Here is a 17,299-nt window from a genome sequence, read left to right as displayed (position 1 = left end):
TTATGATTGATTGATAAAGAATTGCTGCAGAACGATGTAATTAAGGCAATGGCTTGAAGCAAAGTCTTAAATACATATGACCAACTAGATTGGCGACAAAAAGGAACGAAGTAGTTATCTTTTCGTGAACAAGTTCAACCCGTCTCCACATTTTTGGTATCGCAACTCAAGCTACTTCAAGAATCGTATGTCAAAGAACACAGAACTAGGACCATATTATAAGATTATGGAATTGTCCTCTTTTGGGACTAATTGACATTCAAATGTTAAATATACACGAGATAAGTACACCCATTAACATAATACACAAAAGATAATTAGTCAATGAGGGTAGTATTTGAACAAATCTTGGGAGCCCAACATAGTAGAATTAACATAATCTTGAGGATTATGGTTGATGAAATCTGGAAATATGATGCCAACGTACCTGAGCCCAATAAGAAACCAGCCCTCTTTATAATATGGGCCTGCTGTGATTCCAATTATAAACCCTCTTATCAGCTCCCACTTTGCATTTAATGTTTTTAGTATGAAAACCATGAATGACTTCACTATTTCACTCGGCTTTCTCAGTATTTTGATCATAATATTTACTTCCTTTTCATCTTTCTTGATTGCTTCTTCTTCAACTATCTGCATCAAGACATGTAAAATTTCATGTGTATTAAACTATCTATTCAACATTATTATGTATTATTCATAGGAGTGATGATGTGAACCTACTACAACGGAATTAATAGTTATATATATGGAAGTTTGGAGTATTATTTTTGAATGACTAGAAAGATGGTAAAATGAGGCTTTTGTTTATACTGGACATAGTCTATGATTAATTTTTCAGAAATTTTTAATTAAGGGAGTTTAGGATGATATGGCACTTTCTACAACTTTTAATATATACAAGAGTAATTGGAATTAACTATTCACTAAAAAATTACATGTGCAAAAAACCTTTGTCCTAAGATCTTCAAAGTTCATGAATCACAATGACTTGAGATTTTTATAAAATTATTTTCCTAGCTTCCTTAAATTCCAATAATTGGAGTTTTATCAACTTCTTATAATATATGAATTCTGGGAATAAAACTTATTATTTGAATGGACTTTACCAACTCCTTATAATTCATACAGATAATTAAAAATGATCGCAATTATACCTTGACATACATACATACAACTACAATTTCTTTTTTTTTTTCTTTTTATTTATTTTAAATCTACTCAGTAAGATTAAGAGAGAAAACTTACGCATACCTTTCCACAATAGAAGCTGTTAAAGTGGATGGATGTCCCAAAGTGCTTGAATTTCATCCAGGCATTATCAAAGGGAAGCTTAGGCACAATATCATAGCCATAAACAATCCTATAATACTTAATATTAAACTCTCTTAATTTCTTTTTCATAAATTTCCCAAATTCAGCATTTCCAACTCTTGGTTGACCAAAAGTATAAATAGCCTCCATTCTATCTAATAATTCAACTTCTCCATGATAAGCCAATATTGCTGGAAATAATATTGCAAGTGCACCCCCTAAACTGTGACCAGTAACAATAAATTTTGCCCTTTTATTTTCTGCCATAATTTCTTTTAATTTATCTCTAATGACATAATAAGCTATAGGTTTTTCAGGGTCTTGCTCAATTTGGCTATTAGGAAAATCACATTTATAATCTTCATCTAATAAACTAAATTCCCTTAGACCCAAGGCTATCATGAAACCCCTATGAGTTCTTCCCATTCCATCTATATTGCACCATGAGTAATCGAAGTCGGTGCTCCAATCATATGCATCTGTGGTTCCTCTGAATGCTACAATGAATTTATCATCTTCTGCAGTTCCCTCGCGCATTATGAACGCTTCAGTTGTTTTTCTCTTTAGATTTTCTGTCAGCATCAAGTTTTAATTTAATTTTAAGGATGACTACCATACAATTTTCAAGTAAATCGACAAATAAACTACTACATATTCAATTTCTCTAGATAGTTTACAAAAAGGCGTTCATTACGTAAAATATAAGTTGCATATATAACATTGATTGATCGTCTTACCATTGTAACACTTGTAGAATTTCACAAACTCCATCTGCATGAGCGTGAAAAAATTAAGGACATGATTTATAAAAAAGAATCATGCCACAATTCAGCATAATATAAATATAAATAAATTATAATTTCATCTAGCTAATACTCGTACGTTATACTCACATTCCAATGACGAGAAACAACTTTTTTAATAAAAAGTTCATTTTCGTAGGCTATTTTAGCTGCCATCATTGAAAGTGCGGGATAATATCTCGCATCTCCATGCTTAATATCCTTGTTGAGATCCATTCTAGTGTCAATATGTCCAATGACAGAGAGATAATCTTCGCTTTCTTCATTTATCAACCTTTCTTTTTTTCCTGTTTCAAGAATCATATAGTAAATGAGAATTCTATATACTCCGTATAAAACATATATAAATTCACACAATATGATTACATGTACTCCTTCATCTAAATTAATTTTAGGATGTTCAAAGAAGGATTTTGTGGCTAATATTTCAAATATGCCGTTACTTAAATATTGTCATCATGACAAGTAGTTGATGCAATTGAGAAAAATAGATATCAAACATTTTATTTGTAACGATAAGCCATATTGATCCTTGATGATTAAAAAAAAATAGAGTACTGTGAAAATTAACCCTAAACAAGGTGAACATAATTGCATACTTCGAAATATATTGCCATTGAAGATTTTTTCAAACATTGACCCAAACATCTGTATTAAAACTGCGATGATTATAAGAATTAATTGAGTCAGGAAAGAGAAAGCTCTCATCAACATATGGAAGCATTTGTTCTCTTTGTCGTCCTCCATGATATGATCTGCTTAGAAAAATTATAATGAAGTATAAAATGTAAAAATTTTACGAGGAAACTACTTAAGAAATTGAATATAGGGGAGAGGATAAAATATTTTCCTTCTGTCTACTAATATTATTTGAGATTTAAAGAACATATATGTATAACCCTAAAATGACAAGTATGATAATATGCTTAGCTACCTTACGTACATGACGAAAAAAGAAAGGACTGAGCTTTAAGAAAAATGTTACTTAGGGCATAGTCCTTAGTTTAGAATATTTGCTTACTTGTTTACTTCATTATTCTATGCCAATGCTGTTTTTCACATGTGCTACTTTCTATAAACTTCGTATAAAATGGTCCGTTTTACCTATGGGTTTAAGCACTTAAGCCCAATAATCTTGACATTGTATAATATTGATGATCCAAGCCCACCCAATTTAAAGCGGTCAAAAATATACTGAGTAGTTCATTTGTTTCACTATTTTAGTTGGCAGTTGACACATTTTTTTTTTAAGCATATTTGACAAATCTAACAAGAACTACGTGATTATACCATCATCAAAAGAAGTCAAAGTAGTTTATATGAATAACGCCCATAATTAACATGTGTCAATTGAAAAGAAACATAGAAGTACTATGTTAAGTTAGGGAAAAAAAAAGTGTAAAAAATACTTCCTCTGTTTTTTTTATACTTGCAACACTTCTCTTTTCACGCTTGTCGATGCATGATTTCAATTGTTAATATCTTTAATTACTAATATGTAAAAATTATAAACATTTGATATTTAAATACTATAGATCGAGACGAATCTAACAAAATCCCACATGACTATATTTTTGCTTATGTATAAATTATCAAAGCTAGTTCAAGTGAAACACATAAATAGTATAAAAGTCAAACTGTTACAACTAAAAAAAAAACGGAGGAAGTACATCCTCCTAAATTACAATGAATTTGCCCAACAAGAATTTCACATCTATATTTGTAAAACATAATGTAGTTAAATAGATATAAACGATGGAGTATTCCTTTTGTCTCAAAAAGAGGTTCTTGTATAGACTTGTGCGATCTTGAAGACTTAATTTTAGCTATCAATATTTTTAATTACTTCGTAAGTATATATATTAAATCAGAAGAATTTATTACTTGTATATTGTATATATGAGTATTAATGTTTTTTTTTTCAATTTTTTTAAAGTTTGACCAAAAAAGTCAAGAACATTATTTTGGGATGGATAAAATATCCTTTTTGTTCATGATATTGTAAACAATATTGTAGGTAAAAAAAAAGTGATGATAATAGTTCTACCAGTAATGGCTATTTTAGTAACACTAATAATAATACTCCGTATTAAACTTGTATTGGTTGTTGACCCCCATTATTTAGTTTCAGAGTAATGTAAATAAATATGACGTCAATTATCATAGAAGGTTTGTGGTTTAACGAATAAGGTATTTGATTTCTAATCATAGAATTGTGGTTTAATGGATAAGGTATTTGATTTCTAATCAAAGGATTGTGGGATTGAGTCCCACGTTCAGACACTTCGTGTTTAACTTTCTAATTACACGGACTTAATGAGATCATTTGATTTATAGGGGGGGAAAGGATGGTAAAGTGTACCATAATCAATTACCAGTATTTTACAACTAATAATATTTTTATTTTTCTATTCCCTATATAACTTAGTAGTATGACACGGTAAAGAATGAAGTTCTTAGTAGACGCTCCAAAGTAGTACATTGCTATAAAGAATGCTATATGTAATGCAAATCCGAGTTCTAAGCATAAACAAGCATGAAGTTACAAGTTAAGCACATGACCTTGCATGAGCTGAGGCCAAATATGGATCATGCATTGCCTAGACCTTAGCTTGGTGCCAATTTTACAAGTCAGTCCCCAAACCTAGCAACCATAGAACTACTATAGAAGTCCATAGTTTGGTGCCAATTTCGAAACCTAAGCACAAATTGGTGCGTACCCAGTTGAACACCTCGCCGACCCTCTTCCCGCATTTAGACCACTCCAACCTCTTTCTACTTGCCTTGTTGACCCAAACAATTATTATATCTCATAATAAGTGCTTATTACTCCTAATTCCTAGTAATTCATCAACTAATTTTGACCAATACTGTATATCATACACATTAAACGAGGGAATTGAAAATACACATCATAATCTATACACTATAATCAACGTAATCAGTCGGACTCTTACATTAGCACAGGCACAAACTAGTTAGTCCGTAAAACAAAAACAGAGCGGTAATTAAGGAGAAGCAAGAATTAAACAAGAGAGGGTCCGCAACTCGGCATTCATTATTCCCAGCTGTCTCTACCCATGTGACTCTCCCTCCCCTCTTTACATTTCATCCTTTCATAACTTCTCACTTATCTCTTCCAACCTCACTCACTCACTCTCTCTCTCTCCTCCAAACCCCCAAAAAACCCCAAAAATGTCGTCATCTTCCTCAAAACTCCTCCCAATATTCTCTCTCCTCTTCATAATCTCCTACATTACACTCCATTCTACCACCGTAGAAGCTCAGATCCACGACATTGGATTCGACTGGGCTTCATCATCATCTTCCGCAATGTCGTCGGCAATGATGTATTCATCAGGAGGAGAAGACCTCGATCTCGAAGTTGATCTTGATGTTGAAAGTAGGAGATCTCTTTACTGGAAAAGGAAGGTGTACTATATATCGTACGGTGCACTCTCAGCGAATCGTGTCCCTTGTCCGCCTCGCTCTGGTAGGTCTTACTACACTCACAACTGCTTCGCTGCTCATGGCCCTGCTAATCCTTACACTCGTGGTTGCTCTTGCATTACTCGCTGCCGCCGTTAATTAATTCATGGTTAAGATTATTAAGTACTTCATTATTATGATGATTTTGTGTTTATTTTAATTAACTAAATATTAGGGGTTTCATGCTTATGGTTTATTTGGAAAGGCGGTGTCCTTTTCTTTTTATCTCTTGTCGTAAAGTCTCTTTCGTGTGATTATTGTTGTAAGTGTGGGTCCTCATTTTACTGGTTGAGGATTGGCTGAAAAGTTGTATTAATACTTGTATTACTATTATTTTATAAGTATGGTTGAAAAGAAGGGGGAAAAATAATAGTTCTAAGCTTTGTAATAATGTTGTGTAAACTGTTGTGTTACACTTTGATGGAATAATCTTAATCTATCCGGTGAGTAGATTACTCATCTATTGTATTATCGGACAACTGGACCTATGAACGGAGCAAAAGGAGGGGAGTTTTGGAATAGAAGTTTACAATAATGTAGAATGAAGTATGCAATTGGATGTAATCTAATGGGATTCTATTGATTAATTTATGTTATGGAGTACTCCGTATCAGATTGTGGTATCACGCAGACTTTTATAATGACGGTGCTTAATTAATTGCATTAGCAAACATAGTGAAGATTCTTGATTGGAATAGTCCATCATTAGAGAATTATAAGATTAAATTTAATGCACCGATTTGGACATGGAGAAATACAAAGTATAATAGTTGAAAGTTGAAACACATTATTGAAAATTGTCTCTTGCTCTCATTTTTCGCCTAGTTTTTGCATGTGTGATATTCCTTAAGATGTTGGTAGGAAAGCCAAAAGAGATCAACAAAAGATTTACAATAATGATAAATTTCATATTTGATGATTTATTAAATTGAAAGGAGCTTGCGTAACTCCAAAAGCAAATGATGATTATACTCCCTTGGTCCTACTAAAATAGCGCTGTTTGACCATAGCTAAGAAGAAGACATTGAAAAAATGTACTGGTAGAAGTTCTATAAAAATCTACAATTTCATTCTTTAAAAATAATACCACAAATTGCTAATGTGGCAAAATTTAATTGGCCTATATTTAGTATTTTTATTTTCATTTTAAATTATTTTTAATATCTACAATGTATTAAAATCGTATTTTTGTATTCTTTTTAATACATGTATAATTTTTTATAGAAATACATAATTATAAATTATGAAAATCTATTTTTTGTAATATTAAGTAATTTTCAAATTTATAATTGTAATTAAAAATCACAAAGTTATAATTGTTCAACATTGTTCATATTGCTCAAACATCGTTCATCATTGTTCATCAATCATGTCATAGATTAGCCCTCAATTCCCAAAATCAATGTTAGTTGTTGATGAATTGGCAAATCTGGACTAAAATCGGGATAAAAATTCGTAAACAAATTGTGTTTTTTGCAGTTTTGTGAGATGGAAGAATTCCAAGGACATAGACAACTAGATAAGTCTTGGCTAAAAGATGGCTCGATCCCACACGCATAGAGAGAATATATCCCACTCCATGCGGAGTAGGGGAGTCAAACAGGACTGATTTGATCAGCTGTACCATACCAGCATAAGAAAGGCTCTTGTTGATTTTAGGTTTTTGTTCATAAAAAAACCTCAACAACAATCTCAATTATAAGTATTTGCAAAGTGCAAATTCCGCTTTGAATGTTTCGAAAATATGATTTTTATGGACTCAAATTGTGTAAATTTGTCAAAGAACAAGGAGTATCAAGTTTGTATGTAGAAGATGAGTGGTCGCATTTTTTTACCTACCGCAACCCCTAGTTTGATCCGATAAATGTAATTAATTTTTTCGAACTTGTATGTGGGTTAGGTAATGACTTAAACTATGTTTGGTCATTACATAGAAAAACAGTGTTTTTTATATTCTAGTACTATCCTTATAATATTATGGACGTGACAAAATATTATATTATGATATACTTTCTCACACTATACTATAATATACTTGTATATTGTTAGAAAATAAATACTCCATATGTTTCGTAATACTCGCAACAGTGGGGTTAGCTAAAAGTTTTTGGAAAATTATAGGGTTATGACCAAAAGGAGAATTATTTTATATAAAGTATGGTTACTAGAGATATATTTAATTGTTAGTAGATGAAAGAAATGTAGTAATAAAAGGTAGTGTAAGTGAGGTTGATAGAAATAGAAAGTAATTGTAGGTCATTACAAAATAAGGAAATATTACAATTATTATTAAACGGATGAAACGGAAAGTTTTGCGAGTATTATGAAACGATGGGAGTAATGGCTAAACTTTAATGCTTGTTCAATTCATAGAGATGTATATGAACTAAGTCGAGTATTATGTTCATGTTCATTTAACTTAGGCGAATCCATGCACGATCCGAGATTTCATATGAGAACATGAACAAAGCTTCAACCGAGCTTGAACCTGAGTAGATTATTGATCGGCTCTGTTCATTTATACTCGTACTTGTTCAATAAATAATATTATAGATCACATATATTAATCAACATTAGCCCTACTCCAATCCAACTCCAATGGCAAACTAATATTCGAATTAGATTTGTATGTAACATACGTTTTTTTTAATTAGTTACATACTAGTTTGATATTTTTTTTTTAATGATGATGATTGAAATTAGTTTCATATATACATATTTTAAAAATAAGGTATTTTGATATTTCAAATTATTAACTTTTAATAGTAATGGTAAAAACCTACGGTTAAACAACCGTAAAGCTACACCAATTGCAAACAAATTGTCAATTCATCATTTCGTACCATTACCTAATTTTTTTTTTTAAGTAAAATGAACTTCAATATATTAGCTATAAAGACAATAAAGTATTATTTTAAATTCAACAAATCATAATTTAGTTTTACATATCAAGGTAATAACCTTTACCATTATAGGTCATAACCTAAATATATAGTATTACATGAAATTGAAAACTTTAATGCGGTTTTTGAATTTTTTATTATTTTTTTAATAACCCCCTCATTAAAATTTGTTCTAAAAATAAATATCTTCATTTTTGTTTTGTTTTTAAGAAATCCCTTTTACAAATTTGAAATTTAAAGTGGTATTTTAATTGAATTTTTTTGAATTGAAGCCCTCATTGAATTTGTAACTGTTTATTTGATTTGTATACAAAAATAACTTTGCTATATATGTATATGTATATATGGTACAAAAAATCTAATACATATATATGTGTAGGCATAATTATGTAAACAAAAATATAAATTTATGATGTATATAAAAATGGCAAAAAACGTGTTCCTTAACGATAATGAAAAAGATGGGTCCTAAAATTATGGATGTAGATGTATACGGCATGTAATTTAAGAAAGTTATCATTGTCTAATATATATATATATATGGTTCCTATAATCATGCTTAAATTTGATTATTTTTTTTTTATATTTATATTCTCTATAAAATTGCTAAAAAAAGGGGGGGCAAATGTTATTATGGATATGTCAATTTACAAAAAAAGGATTGAAACCATTAAACTATATTAAGATCAATAATAATATTTCAAAACTAAATTTTTCGGTCAAACCTTCACTAATCGTAACAATGTACTTAGATATTTTGATATCATATATATATATATATGTATGTATATATATATATATATATATATATATATATATATATATATATATATATATATATATATATATATATATATATATATAACAAAGCTATATTTGTGTACAAATCATATAAACAGCTAATTAGGAATATACCAAAATTATAAGAACTAATTAATTTATATGCCCAAGATTCAAAAATATTTTTTTTCAAAATATAATAAGATAATAATCCCATAAATCTTTTTTACTAAAGTGATATGATAAGAATTCCATTAATCTTTTTTTTGTTATATGATTAGTGAAAATTTGTGATTTCCACTAAAAATGAAAACCAATTTTTAGGTAATTCATATGTGCCTTGAGCACGAGCAGATTCCAATTAAAACATAAAACTTAATTTTTTAAGTAATGACCAAAACTAATACTAATGAATGCCTTATACACAAGCAGATTCCAACTCCAAATTAAAATTAAATTTTTTAGGTAATGACCTAACTAAATACAAGTAATTACCCAACCACAAACAGATTACAATAATCACAGACCTTGATTATGGATCAAACAGGTTTGCGAAAAAAAAAAAAAAAATTTGAACTCTAAATCGCAGAGCACACCCTCTTTATCCATTCACCCGTTAAAAAAATTGAAAGATCTGTATATTAGATCATCAAAATACACGCTACTAAGGCTATTTTCATCCTCAAAACCATCAAACAACTTGATTTTTGCATAAATCAATATTATTAATTGAACCCTAATTCGAAATTTGAATACGAATCATGGAAACAGATCCGAAAACCAATGCAATCAATCCGATCTTTAGACGGAATTTTGGTCAGAATTCCAAATAGATAATACAAGATTTCGGGGTGGTTAATTAAGATCATGAATGAAGAACAATGATGAATTTTTTATTTTCTAAATTTTAATTATATTTTAATTTTCGAAAAAATGAATTAAAAAAGATGAAAATAAATTTTATAAAACTATAATTACGTGTTCTCTAAAAAATACATGTATTTACATACACTTATTAATTAAGCAACTTGCAAATATTTATTATAAACCACTACACAATGATTAGTAACAATAATACTTTAATTTTTTTTTTTTAAAAGTTAAAAAATATTTTTTATAAAGTACTTTTGAAATATAACTAATTTTTGACCCGTTCGATAAACGGGCTATTTTTATATAAATGTTGTTAAAAATCAAAAGGTACAATTTTAGAATGGTGTATGTTAATATAAATGTTTTTCGAGGAGAATAATAATGTATAGAAATTAAGGAGGTGGAGAAAGATCGAAGAAGTTTAAAAATATATGAAATTGAATATGATTAACAATATTGTAAGTGAATAAAGGAAGACAAAAGGAGTAAGCATGTATGATTATATTAAAGATTGACAAAAAAAAAAAAAAAAAAAAAAAAAAGGAAGGTATTTCAAATGATGACAGGTGGCAAACACAAAACCATGTTTTAAATATTTAAGTATATGTAGATAATCCTTTTTTCGAGTACTAAACGAGGGCTCAAAATGAGTTATAAATGAGTTGTGCGAGCCTTAACGAGTCAAACACATAGTTGTTCGAGCTTGGTTCATTTAGTAAAATAGCTCCAAATTCTTGTTTGTTCATCTATTTTATGAACGAACTTTGACCGAGCTTGTTCACAAGTTGTTCACGAACATTCTGTCTCATTTGCACCCTTAAACCAAACGCACTGCAAAGTAATCATGATAAAATAAAAATTATAGTTGCTTAATGTTAATCTCTCATAAAAAATGTATCACCTAAAATTATTCTTTTGTTTTTTTTTTTTTGAAAGGAAGAACGGGGGAGGGGGAAATCACCTAAAATTATTCTATTTTAATTTAATACTTTATTTTTTTCAGTTATACAAGTTTTTTTTTTTTTGAATGACAAGTCGAGAACATTTTATTAATTGTAATCAAGATCCGCTAAAGCAAGGAGGCTTTGCGGAAAATAGTCAATACAAACATACTCATTACAGCCTCTAGTACCCAATCTAGCAAAACAACGAGCAACAGTATTTTCCGACCTATGAATATGAGAGACATCAAAAAATTCACAAAACTCCCTAGTACAAGAGATATCATCATAGTAAAATAATTAGTATGGAGACATTGCGAATGGCGGCATACAAGATAAAATAATTGTCTTCTCTATATTGAAATTTCAAATTTTATTCATTAAATTGAATTGGTTATAAAATTTAAAATATAATATATGTTTACTAATAAATTTAAAATTTGCATATCAACTTGAAAAATATAAGGAAAAATTGGAAGGAATAATTCGACCTTTGTCTCATCCGCCCAAAATAATCACACCTTTCGATTATTTTTTAATAATCCGACCTTTAATATCAATCTGCTTAAAATGGTCACAACCGGTCATTTAACTTGTTACATGACACGTGTCGACATCTAATTGGTCAAAAAAATAAAAATTAAATAAAAAAAATTAATTTTTTTTTGTAAAAAAATAATTAACTAATACAAAAACCACCCCCACCAGCCCGACAACCCTTCATGGTCGCCCTATACCCACTAGCTCGACCCCCTACCTGCCCCCAAGCGCCGGAGCACTGCGCCGAACTCCTCCCCTGGACCGCCGACCCTCCTCCCCTCCCCCTGACCCAACGAACTACCCTTGAAAACCCCTTCCCCTTTCCCGTCCCCCTTCCTGCCCCCCAACGTCGGAGCGCCGCGCTGAACACCTCCCCCTGGACCGCCGACCCTCCTCCCCTGCCCCGTCTCAATTCTGACCGCGAAAGAGTTTTGTTCTTCGACGGCGATGATAAGAGGTGCGACGCTTATCGAGCTTGTCTATGAGAGCGACGACGACGAATTTGGGCTCGGAGGAGGTGAATGTTGCCTCCATTAGAGGTGGTGGATGAGAAAAAGAGAGATTTAGGGTTCGCCGCCCTCAGGGAAAGGAAGAAGGAGGGTAGCAGCGATGAGGAGGTTGGAGGAAAAGTGGGGCTGGGGGACCGGTGGCTGGGGCTGAGGGCTGCCGATTTCTTTATTTTTTTCAATTCAATTTTTTTAATTATAAATTTTAGATAAATCACGTGGTGACACGTGTACTTTAAAATAAATAAAAAAAATTACTTATTGAATAGGTTACCGGTAAATTGGGATTATTTTAAGTGGATTGATATTAAAAGTTGAATTATTAAAAAATAATTAAAAAGTGGGATTATTTTGGGTGGATGAGGGAAAGATTGGATTATTTCCGGCAATTTTTCCAAAATATAGGGCATTGTTGTTAGCAGTATTACCAATTTACCATATATGCTTTTGGAGTTGGATTGACCAACTTAAAATAAGCTGATAAAATGATGTTGTAAGTATATATTAACATGTTCTGATTGAATTTATATAGGTTCACTTGACCATCTATTGAAAAATAGAAAAAGAAAATCATAAGCCGAGCTTTCTTCATGGAAAATCTACTTCTATTATAAGACCATCTCCATTGCTGAGACTCAACTTTGAGTATTGAAATACAAAATGAGTTGTTTTTTTTACCTCCAATGGTGATACCCAACCCACTTCTCAATTTAGCAACTCATGTAAAGTCTAATTTCTCAATGGTGAAACTCCCCAAAGTATACTAATGTTATTTTCATTTATGGTCCACCATATCCATATTGTAAGTTTTTTTTAAAAAAAAAAATTAAAACTTCAATAAATTACAAAATATTTTATAATATTGATGAGGAGCCCACACTTTTTGTCAAGTGAGACTCAAAGTTGGGTATCTAAACTTAGCAACTTTCTTTTGGAGTTGCTAAGTTTAGATACCAACTTATTGGTATCATTTACAAAAAATACTCTCTCTCTCTCCTAAAAAAAAACTCCTTCAAGTCTCACTGTTGGAGATGGTATAAGTTTTCTTATTTGCAGCTGTAGCATAGCCAAGGTCCAGTATTCCTCTGAATTTGTCGCCCTACCACCTAAAAACATAAAAAATTAATTCGCAAAAACAACGAATCATCAACATCAATTTCACTTAAACTCATACAAGATGCGACAAAAAATAAGCGAAATAAAGAGAAAATTCCGAAGTTACCGAAGCACCACTATGAACAACTTTTCTCTGTGCAATCCCTAGCATTTTTTCCTTCATACTAAAAATCAACACAAAAATTCTTCAATCAATATAATTCGTACCAATTATGTGAATTCGAGAATACAAAAATCGAATTAAATCATCAAAACATGCAAAAATTATGATAAAAATTACAAAAATGAAATTTCATCGAAATAAGCTTAGATTTTAACAAAAATATATAGAAATTAATGAGAAATTGTGTAAGATGATTATGAGATGAAGCGATGAATAAGGAAGTGATATATCTAAGTAGAGTTAGAGAAGAAGAAATTACCCAGTTGTCGGAATTTCAGAAAATTCTGTCGAAGAAAAACGGCGAAGAAGAAGAAAGAAGAAAAGTGGAATGAAAAACGCCGTAGGCGTGGTTTATGAGGAAGGTAATGGTTCGAGGTAGCTTCTTTACAGGCCGAGAGAGTCCAGAGAGACTTTGGAGTGGTTGGGTCGGGTTTGGTCATGGGCCACATGGTTAGTGTAGGTTCGCTAACCGGTGCGGATCGGATCAGGGTGTAGATAAGTTAGAACTGAACTAGAGACGATCAAATGGGCGGTCAGGGCCTAAACATAAAATATTATGCTTGAACCCGTAACAAAAGTGCAGACTTTGCGGGCCAGTGCGCATCGAGTTCGAACTTTAAACTAAAAAATACATTTTCTCATTACCCAAACCAATTCTTATATGGTGGACTCGGGTCCATATTACTCCTACATGCACCCCCACCCCCAACCCCCCTCTTTATTTCCCACATAAATTTTCAGGAGGAAAATAAATAAAAATAAAAGGCAAACACACACTTAGGGCTTGTTTAGTTCACCTTATTTATGTAACACTGCAGTGTTAAATATAGGTTTAGTTTTGAGATTTTGTTCTCCTGTGTATGATCTAGCCTAATTTGAGCTTCCATTAGGTCATTTTTAGGTGTGTTCTCTGGCATAATAAGCATTTTCAGGCCTGCTCAGCCCAATTCCTTTCGTCCAAAATGTAGACCACCTTGCCCGATGCTTTTGTTCAGTTCTTATTTGGACCTTTATCAACCAGACTCAGATTTCAGAGTCGTCTCTCTTGATCAAACTAATAGACATGGCTAATTCTAATAATTTTTCTATAATTTCAGTCTCATTAACACTGACTGTGTCTTCATATGCAAATTGCGTCAAAAACTCAAAGGGTATGCGCAACATGCCTTTGTGCACTGGGCAGAAAATTGGTTTGAACTGTTACCTAATTGCGATATTGATGACATGATAACATGATCCATGCCCTGCTCACGACAATTGAAAGAGACAAAACTAACATCAAGTCCCTAAATTATGTCAAGTACATAAATCCAAAAAAAGAACTAGAAGAGACTCATATATCAATCTCACACCATTCATCAATTGATCTGTAAAAACAGAATGTTCTCTAAGGAGGAGCACGCTGAGCATCACAGGGTCTGACAAAACGAAATTCAAACTAACAGAACTGTATGTATCAAAAACAAATGAATGAAATTTTTAACCAATACATAAAATTCAACAAAATGCTTCTACTTGCATCTAACAAACTATTTGACTCCAATGATATCAGATTGTAAACAAAAAAATAGCATAGCAGAGCTTTTTAAAAATGAAGAAACAAGGCAACTGAACATATTCCCTGCAAAAATATAACTATGAGTAGTTTAGATCGTGCAGTACAGTCATGTAACCAGCAAATATAAGTACTCCACTAAAAGCAAGAAAAATCTATAGTTTGTAGAAATAACACCTCAAAAAACAAACTACTTGATGAGCTACCAGTAACCTACATCAAACCTACGAAGGAAAGTTACTGAGAACAATAAGTTTGATTTTATTCAAATCATCACCAGATATAAGTAACAAAGCTCTGCTAATTATTCAAGCTAGTTGGACTTTTATTGTCGAGTTTGGATGTTTGTTTCTGGCCGTTGACATGACTTTAGTAGCTTGATCCATCATACCGCGTTTCTTATAACCCTTAAAAAGGAGCTGATATGATCCAAGATCAGGCTTAAGTCCTCGGCTCTCCGTAAGTTGTAACATGTCGAAAGCACCCTCCAAATCGCCAGTTAAACAGAGAGATTTGATGAGAGCATTAAAGGCTTTAATTCCAGGAGGCGGGCCTTTGAGTATCATCTCCTCCATCAACTTGTTTGCACCACGGACGGCGTTTTTTCTACACAGACCAGTAACAACAGACGAGAATGCAGCAGCGGATCCCTTGCTGGTGCGAGTATCAGAAGAGAGATCAGCTAGCATATCCACAGCTAAGCATAAGGTTTCATCCTTGTAAGATAGAAGACGAATAAAGTAAAAAAAAACCTCCCCTGGCAAGGGAGGCTGAAGTTATTCCTTAACAGCAAGATAAACAGCATGAGCGAACTTAAGCTGATTAAAACAGCAGAAGAATCGTAACAACCGAGAAACACGACCTTGTTCAACAGGTTGGGTGCGAAGAAGGTCAAACATATTCTGACGAATTCTTTTGGCAAATAGCAGCAGCCCAAGTATAGGATTTTAAATCAGGAACGCAGCCAAACTCTTCAAACATGTCAAGTATCTGAATTGAAGTGAGTCCGTGGTCGGTACGTAGCATAGACGAATAAGAGAAGGCGTTCAACATCCGATTGAGTAGGTGAGCAGTAACAACACCCTCCTTTTTAAAAACAACTCTTCTTCTCAGCATCATATTCCATATAAGGTAAAGGATGTCCTCCCCACCAACCTGACACACATATTCATAAATAATAAAGTGTAATATAACGTAGTCCGGCTTGAAATCCTCTCTACCAAGAACCCATATAAGATACGTTCACAAATTTCATCTTCCACTCATCATCATTAGAAAAAAGTTGTAATTCAACATAATTAGGCGATATTCTTCACTAGATTCCGCAATAGTATCGAAACAACAACCATTGGTCACCATTGATAATAACTTGTTCACTTTCTCCTCATCAGGTGTTTCTAGAAACTTTTTATCATCACTTCTTCAATTCCATTATCATTACTAGTATCATTGGACATAAACCTCCTTTGAATTTGAAAATTGGGCATAAACCACCCTTGAAATATGGAATAATAATAATATGATGATGAATTATTATTAATATTTAGGGCTCTATGAATTCTTACCTGAGACTGAGACATAGTTATGGCCGGATTATCGAAACTAATAATCATTAACTGTTTTGTGTTGAAAAGGATAGATCTGGTTCGCCGCCACATCTTTCTTCTCCACTTAGACCACCCTCAATGGTGAGCAAAAAAAATGTTCACCCACTCTCTCTCTACCCACTTTCTCTCTCAACAAATCAGTTTTGCTCATGAGCAAAATTTTTTTCACATTTTCTCTCCCAATGGTGAGCAAAAAAAAATGTCCACCCACCACTCTCTCTCTCTTATTTTTTGAATACCCCACCATTACTTTCTCTCTCCTACACAACACTTCTTTATTTATTAACTAGTTTAGATCCCGTGTCATGCACGGTTATTGTGAAAGTTATTGTTAATCAGTTTGACAATATTTAACAAAACATCTTACACGTAGCACTAATTACGGTTTTATGAAAATTATTGTTTACACAAAGGAGCAAAATACACCCAAAAGTGTTTCTTGCTCAATTGATAATTAAATGAACAATATTTATCAAAATGAGTAAAAAGTAATTTTGGTATACATTGTACCCAAGTAAATATAAGAATCTCTGTCGCTTTTCTTAATTTAACTTTTGCATAAATTGCATACACCACATTGACTAATGTTTATGATATATACATGAATTTAAATATAGTCATATAGATACTACCGTCTCAATGCATGTGTGGTTTTCATTCAATTACAAAATAGAGGGGTATAATGTTTCATAATTCAAACCTTATTTCA

The 17,299-nt window shown here is 31.9% G+C and overlaps 2 protein-coding genes and 1 long non-coding RNA gene across 3 annotated transcripts; 1 reads left to right on the top strand and 2 right to left on the bottom strand.

Annotated features, from left to right (window-relative positions):
- Positions 1-101: 101 nt before the first annotated feature.
- LOC110717464 lies at positions 102-3,004 on the bottom strand. Its single transcript, XM_021896171.1, has 5 exons — positions 2,717-3,004; positions 2,208-2,404; positions 2,052-2,085; positions 1,255-1,886; positions 102-633 (listed from the first exon to the last, which is right to left on the bottom strand). The coding sequence occupies exons 1-5, from the start codon at positions 2,862-2,864 to the stop codon at positions 322-324; spliced, it is 1,323 nt and encodes a 440-aa protein (XP_021751863.1). The 5' UTR covers positions 2,865-3,004; the 3' UTR covers positions 102-321.
- A 2,230-nt stretch (positions 3,005-5,234) lies between these two features.
- LOC110718289 (protein RALF-like 34) lies at positions 5,235-6,219 on the top strand. Its single transcript, XM_021897126.1, has one exon. The coding sequence runs from the start codon at positions 5,313-5,315 to the stop codon at positions 5,703-5,705; it is 393 nt and encodes a 130-aa protein (XP_021752818.1). The 5' UTR covers positions 5,235-5,312; the 3' UTR covers positions 5,706-6,219.
- Positions 6,220-12,672: 6,453 nt separating this feature from the next.
- On the bottom strand, positions 12,673-14,049 carry LOC110718168. Its single transcript, XR_002510843.1, has 3 exons — positions 13,688-14,049; positions 13,372-13,429; positions 12,673-13,255 (listed from the first exon to the last, which is right to left on the bottom strand). It is a non-coding gene; the product is annotated as an uncharacterized LOC110718168 (long non-coding RNA).
- Between the last annotated feature and the right edge of the window lie 3,250 nt (positions 14,050-17,299).

Source organism: Chenopodium quinoa, unplaced genomic scaffold, assembly GCF_001683475.1.
Source record: "Chenopodium quinoa cultivar QQ74 unplaced genomic scaffold, ASM168347v1, whole genome shotgun sequence".
Taxonomy (NCBI): domain Eukaryota; kingdom Viridiplantae; phylum Streptophyta; class Magnoliopsida; order Caryophyllales; family Amaranthaceae; genus Chenopodium; species Chenopodium quinoa.
The sequence above is the reverse complement of the archived record's forward strand: the minus strand, read 5'-3'. Positions and strand labels throughout refer to the sequence as shown.

Bases quoted from the DNA above. Each gene is read 5' to 3' on its own strand.
- LOC110717464 (XM_021896171.1), bottom strand. From the start codon at position 2,864: ATGGAGGACGACAAAGAGAACAAATGCTTCCATATGTTGATGAGAGCT. The intron at 2,405-2,716 runs GTATGCAATTAT...TTCTTGAAACAG, and splicing joins CAATGGCAATATATTTCGAA to GAAAAAAAGAAAGGTTGATA. The intron at 634-1,254 runs GTATGCGTAAGT...GTCTTGATGCAG, and splicing joins ACAGCTTCTATTGTGGAAAG to ATAGTTGAAGAAGAAGCAAT.
- LOC110718289 (XM_021897126.1), top strand. From the start codon at position 5,313: ATGTCGTCATCTTCCTCAAAACTCCTCCCAATATTCTCTCTCCTCTTC.